General features: G+C 44.4%; 1 protein-coding gene across 1 annotated transcript in view; it reads right to left on the reverse strand.

Moving 5' to 3' along the window:
• LOC126508632 (oogenesin-1-like) overlaps window positions 1–6,420 on the reverse strand; it is a 6,977-nt gene extending 557 nt beyond the window's left edge. The window contains exons 1-2 of the mRNA XM_050153970.1: window positions 6,313–6,420; window positions 4,021–5,312 (exon numbers count right to left, since the gene is read on the reverse strand). Of these exons, the coding sequence (XP_050009927.1) occupies window positions 4,021–5,312; window positions 6,313–6,420 (1,400 nt within the window). The remainder of the gene's footprint in view (window positions 1–4,020; window positions 5,313–6,312) is intronic.
• Window positions 6,421–6,622: the final 202 nt, after the last annotated feature.

Raw genomic sequence — 6,622 nt, forward strand, 5'->3', positions numbered from 1 at the left:
GTGGTTTTGGAGCCTGTCCTGGAACTAGCTCTTGTAGACCAGGCTGGTCTCGAACTCACAGAGATCCGCCTGCCTCTGCCTCCCGAGTGCTGGGATTAAAGGCGTGCGCCACTATCGCCCGGCTCTAGTCATATTCTTTTTTTTTAATATTTATTTATTATGTATACAATATTCCGTCTGTGTGTATGCCTACAGGCCAGAAGAGGGCACCAGACCCCATTACAGATGGCTGTGAGCCACCATGTGGTTGCTGGGAATTGAACTCAGGAGGCCATCTCTCCAGCCCCTCTAGTCATATTCTTATAGCTTAAATGTTTATTTTTAATATTTATTTATTATGTATACAATATTCCGTCTGTGTGTATGCCTACAGGCCAGAAGAGGGCACCAGACCCCATTACAGATGGCTGTGAGCCACCATGTGGTTGCTGGGAATTGAACTCAGGAGGCCATCTCTCCAGCCCCTCTAGTCATATTCTTATAGCTTAAATGTTTATTTTTAGAATGAGTAAAACGAGCTTAGCCACTTTTTTTGGGGGGGGGGGGATGTTTCAAGACAGGGTTTCTATCCAAAGCCCGCTGACTTCCTCTAGTCTGAGAGGGAATGGAATGAGCTCACGTGCTTGCAGTTCCAGTCATGCCTCCTTATGGCTCTGCACTAATTCTAATTTGCTTGTCCTAATTGTCTATAATTTCTTAGCTCCAGTTCTGTCTCAATTCCAATTCTCTGTAACAAATCTCTGTTCCAATTCATTCTTGTTCTAGTTACTCTACGTTCATTCTTCTTCTGCTATTTTCCTGCGTTCTTTATCCCTCAGCATTCTTTACTCTTCCAGTCATTTCTTCTGCTGTTACAAATTCCCAAATGTATATATATATTCATTAGCAACTTGTTAGTAAGAAAAAAAATTCTCAGGGCCACAGGCATTCTTTGAAGAACCCTAGCAACGCTTACCAGCTAGTTTGTAGCCAACCACAGCCACTGCTGTGAGGAGGTCCTGGCCATCTCTTAAAGGGGTTACAAAGGGAAGAAACTAGTCTGAGGCGAAGAATACGTCTACTATTTTACATTTCTTAAGAGTGATTAGTAATACCTGGACATGGTTAGTCAGGTGCTATTGATCTCTTGAAGGACTAGGCTCTAACAAGGACAGACACCTGCAATACCGCCCTAATTCGTCACAAATCTTTGAGGGATGTAGATTAGCAAAGCCAGACCTGCAGTTTGCTCTGTGAAAGCTCCTCCTGTGATCACCCCACAAGGACTTCTATATGGCCAAACCATCCTGTTGGAGAGTTAAATTGTTTTGTTTTGTTTTTTAAAGATAGATTTTATTTATTTATTTATTTATTTATTTATTTATTTATTTATTTATTATGTATACAGTGTTCTGCCTGTCTATATGCTTGCTGTCCAGAAGAGGGCACCAGATCTCATTACAGATGGTTGTGAGCCACCATGTGGTTGCTGGGAATTGAACTCAGGACCTCTGGAAGAGCAGCCAGTGCTCTTAACCTCTGAGCCATCTCTCCAGCCCATTGTTTTGTTTTTTATTGCAGTGTGGAACAAAAGGTTTGACTGTCTTATTTTATCTGCCAGAATACACAGTTTGGGGGAGAAAGTCATCCTCCTAACAGAACACAGGAAAACTGTGCCCGACATTAGAGCATGCCATCACACAAGAGAATCTGCAGTTAGAGACGGCCGGCCATTCAAAAGGCAGTACTTTTCAGGGGTCGTGCCTACGTGAGTTTATCCTCCATCAGATGTGTCAATCTCTGGTAAGTAGGTCTTTTAAATGTCAGCTAATTTACTGCATAACCTTGTGGATGCCATGAAGTTTCCCTGTGTAACAGCTCTGAATATCCTGGAACTAGCTCTGTAGACCAGGCTGGCCTTAAATTTACAGAGATCCACCTGCCTCTGCCTCCCGAGTGCTGGGATTAAAGCAGCGCCACCTTGCCTGGCACATGCCACTTTTTTTAAGCACCCTCTTTGGGAGGGGGGGACAGGGAGAGGATAACAGATAAAGGACAAATCTAAACCCCACATCTGCCAGGAAGCAGCTGTTCCTACTCTGCTCCAGTTGCTTTTCCCGAAGAGCTTACTTTCACTTCCTTCCTTGCTCTAGTTAAAACTCTTGACTGCAGGGCTGGAAAGATGGCACAGCGGTTAAGAGCACTTGATGCCCTTAAAGAAGACCCGAGTTCCATCTCCAACACCCACATTGCAGTTCACAACATGTGTAGGTCTGGTTCCAGGGGGTCCAAAAGCCCTCTTCTGACCATCCCAGCATACACACACACACACACACATACATACATACATACATACATACATACATATATTACATTACATGCATGCAAGCAAAATACTAATATGTGCAAAAATAAAACTTTTTATTTTTTGATTTATTTATTTATTTTTCTTTTTTGGTTTTTCGAGACAGGGTTTCTCTGTGTTTTTGGAGCCTGTCGTGGAACTAGCTTTTGTAGATCAGGCTGGTCTCGAACTCAGAGATTCGCCTGCCTCTGCCTCCCGAGTGCTGGGATTAAAGGCATGTGCCACCACCGCCCGGCAAAAATAAAACTCTTGATTGTTTTACTCCTGTGTCCTTTACACCTATGTCTGAATTTTTGTCTTTTGGAACCACAAGACAAGACTCTTGGTGGTGTAGAGAGTAGAGGAAAATGTGGAGTTCTCCATCACACTACCATGACCTGCCTAGATTGTCCCTACCCCTAACAGCTGTATAAAGTTTCCATTGTAGTACTTAACGATATCACAGGCTTGCTTGTGTCCTCATTAGATGTAGCTTTCCGTGTTTCCCTTGGTTCACAGCAGCACCTCCGTGTTGTAGGGTGTGTTTGTACACTATGTGAAGATGTATTTGCTGTGACTGGTGTAATAAAAAGCTGAATGGCGAAAAGCTAGGCAGGGGGTATCAGTGGGATTTTCGGGGAGAGAAAGGAAGAGGAGGCGAATTTAGACGCATAGGAGAGGGCAGGAGACCTGGAAAGGGAACAGGAGGTGCAAGATGAAGAGGTAATACCACATGATAAAGTGTAGATTAATATAAATGGGTTAATGTAAGTTATAAGAGCTAGTTAAAAAACAAGCCTAAGCTATCAGTCGAGCTTTCATAATTAAGAAGAAGTCTCCATGGCATTGTTTGGGAGTTGGCTGGTGGGAAAGAGAAAGACTCACTACAAGTAGCGTCCAACATGGGGCTCATTTGTAGTAAGTCTTTCTCTTTCCCACTAGCCACTGCTGAGAAACATCTAAGTTCTTAGAACATTTTAAATGTCATATGCCATAGGTCTTTGAAGTGTTGAAGTTTATCCAGCTGAAATATATCTCTGTATATCTAGAAAACCTAACTAAACTGAGAAACAGTTTGACTATTATGGATTATATCTATTAATCTGTCATTTTAAATTATACATTACATTTTAAATGAGCTGTATAAACATAATACCTTAAAAGTAGAAATATACATATAACAAAACTGACCTTACATAAACCAAAATTTATACTAAATGCAAAGTATTCATCTTTATATTATATCCCCCTCCTTTTTTAGAAATTGACTCTGACCATTAATCACTTATAATCAACTGCTTTTAAAAAAAAAAAAAAGAAGCTTCTGATTGAAAAACGTTTGGCTTTTTAAAAGGTTTACTTTATTTTTAATTATTTGTCTCTGTGTGGGTGTGTATGAGTTTGGGTGCCCACAGAGGCCAGAGGCACTGGATCCTCTGGAACTGGAATCATAGAATATGAAGGGCCCCACGTGGGTGCTGGGAATCAAACCTGGATCCTCTGCAAGAACAAGCCTGCTTTGTAAACACTAAGCCATCTCTCCAGTCCAAAATCTGATTCTTGGTACCAAGCAGCAACCTTCCCCAGTTTATTGCCAGCAAAGGCAATGTTTGTTTTCCAGGCCATAGACACAGGACTGAGAACATATAGGGCAGATGGTGAACTTTAAACTGACTGCCTTGGGCTGTCTTTCGGACCCGAGTATATCCAGAAGCTCAGGACGTATTTTGTCGAATCTCTCTCGAAGCACTAGGTCTCTATCGTCAAAGCACTCCAGAGGGACAGGGTATAGCTCCTCTGTTAGCTTGTTCAGTTTGGCTGTGTGGTGAAGGAGTTGCTTCAGGAGGGGCAGAGACAGTTGATTATTGGAAAAATTGATCCTAAGGAGCTGGGAGCATTGGCTCAGGGCAGGCATAAAAGCACTAAATGCAGAATGCCCCAGCCAACAATTCTCCAAATCCAGAGTTTGCAAGGTGTCTTTGACTCTCTCAAGGAGCTTTCCAAGTGGTTCAAACCATTCTCCAAGAATTGTGTGACTCAGGGTGAGATGCCTGAGCCCAGAAAGGTTTGGGCACTGGGGCAGGTAATCCAGGTCTCTCTGTATGAGGTGACAGAAAGCTATGGACAGGGTCTCCAAGGGCTTCTTCAGGCACCCGAGCCACTCTTCCAGGCTGCCAATTAGAACATAAATATCATCTACAAAGAGATGCTGGAGGCAGTGCAATTTGGTTAACTGTGAGAACAATGAGTTCATTAACTCGTATTCCAGCTCTTCAGCCTCACCGATCCCAAAAGTATTCACGATGCTTTCCAGCACGAGTGTGTGAAGGTTTCTCATCTGTCCCAGGTATGGTCCAAAAAGAGCCAGGTCTTCTATACATAAATCTCTTACGTTCAGCTCACATATACAGTGGAGATCTACTGACCGCAAGATGTCGATGGCATCGGACAAACATGATTCCAAAATCTCAAGCTTTCGACAGCATAAATGAACAGAACCTTTTCTCTGCTGGGCCCATTGCCACAAGTACATGGCACACTCGTCGAGCTGGCTGTTCACAAGTTTGAGGTCAGTTACTATGTTCAAACAGTTCTTCAGCCCTGAGTAAGGACACGTCTCCGCTGGCTTCTTCTTCTGTCTCATGTCGTGATGACAGCCGTCCTTTTTATACATCCCACTCCATATGCTCCAGAAATCAGAGTCCACATCTGTCAAATCCAGCACTCTGATTTTCCCCCCTCTGGGGCAAGCCTCCTCTGACATCAGCACATCTAATCCATCAAGCAGGGCCTTCAAAGTCTCCAGGTGTGGGGTCTTCATCAGGGCTCCTACAGGAAGGCATGTGAATGGCCAGGCAGGTACCATGGCCAGCAGGATGTTGGTCTGATTGTTCCTGAAGGCCACCTCAAACGTTTCTGGGATCAGCGACCAGGACAGGCCCACCACAGCAGCAAACGTGGCCAAGGCCTCCTCCTTCTTCAGTAGGCTCTGTCGCTAGCTGCTTGAGTGTTGGTGGGGTTTGGCTTCCCATTGTGACTGGTTTTCAGGAATAATGATCCTGAGTTGGACACTGGTGAGAGGCCTCCAAATCCAGGCAGGGAAACGTTGTGGCTCCTCTGAGACTCTGAGGGCTGCTCTCTTTATAGCCCTTTCCACTGACCCCGCCCCTTTGTAGTCACACCCTCCCAGATTAAGTCAGTAATTTGATTCTACACCTGAGTCTAATCTTCTTACATCATTTGGGAGTTAGATGGTGTAGGATCAGATATAAGCACAGGAAAAAACTTAGACTATAACTATGATTAACTTATTCATTAAAGCCAGGCAGAAGTGGCACACACCTTCAATCCCGTCCCTTCAGCGCCAGAGGCAGGCGTAACTCTGTGAGTTCAAGGCCAGCCTGGTCTACAAGAGCTAGTTCCAGGACAGGCTCCAAAGCTACAGAGAAACCCTGTCTCGAAAAACCGAAATAAAATAAAATAATAGAATTAAAAAAAAAAACCCAACAACAAAAAGATGTCCAAATACCATTCAGATCTGTTAGTAGGTGTGAGGCTGAGTCTTATTACCAAAAGCTCCTCCCTGATAGCATCTTAACGTAGTAACCCCAAACTGAACACGTGCAAACACCACCACCTCCAGGCCAGCCTGGGAAGCCTACACTAAATTCCTGGATGCGACTGCCAGCAGCCACTCTTCCTGCTGTGCGTCAGTGTGCCTGGAGAGAAGAGCGGAAAGAACACTGCCAGTGATGGCTTCCGGGAATGGCCTTAAGTCAACAAAGATTGGTGGAAATCCCCACAGCGGAAAGATTTCATGAGTCACTGTGCACAGCTGGAACTTTCCAGAAGCCCGAGAATCTGTTTATATTTGTTCCCATCCCAAACCTTCTGCTGACCAGAAGACTGGAGCTAGTTTGTCAGAGATTTCCTACAGCCAATCATGGCAATCCTGTGACTCAGGCTCCGGGAAGCTGGTCTTGGCCTACATCAACCCTCCCAGGTGAGATGAAGAAGCCACATGTGAGGCCAGCTCCTGACCTAAGGATGCTGTCGAGAAGGGGCCTGCTGCCCAAGCGAGCCTCTGAGAGCGCCATGGGACGGAAAGGTTGAGGCAGGAGAGATAGTCAGGGGAATTATGGGTATGTGGGAAGGAAAAAGAATCTTTCACCCAGAAGTTTGGTTCAAGCCTCTCGCCAGCTGGAAAGAATTCCGACACAATTGCATTTGCTTAAGGCTTCTTCTCACCTAGCCACATACCTGTACTTTTCTGGAAATATTTTCTTAATTGCATTTTTA

The sequence above is a fragment of the Alexandromys fortis genome, unplaced genomic scaffold (assembly GCF_014885135.2).
Source record: "Alexandromys fortis isolate MF-2015 unplaced genomic scaffold, M_Fortis_MF-2015_v1.1 scaffold_86, whole genome shotgun sequence".
NCBI lineage: Eukaryota > Metazoa > Chordata > Mammalia > Rodentia > Cricetidae > Alexandromys > Alexandromys fortis.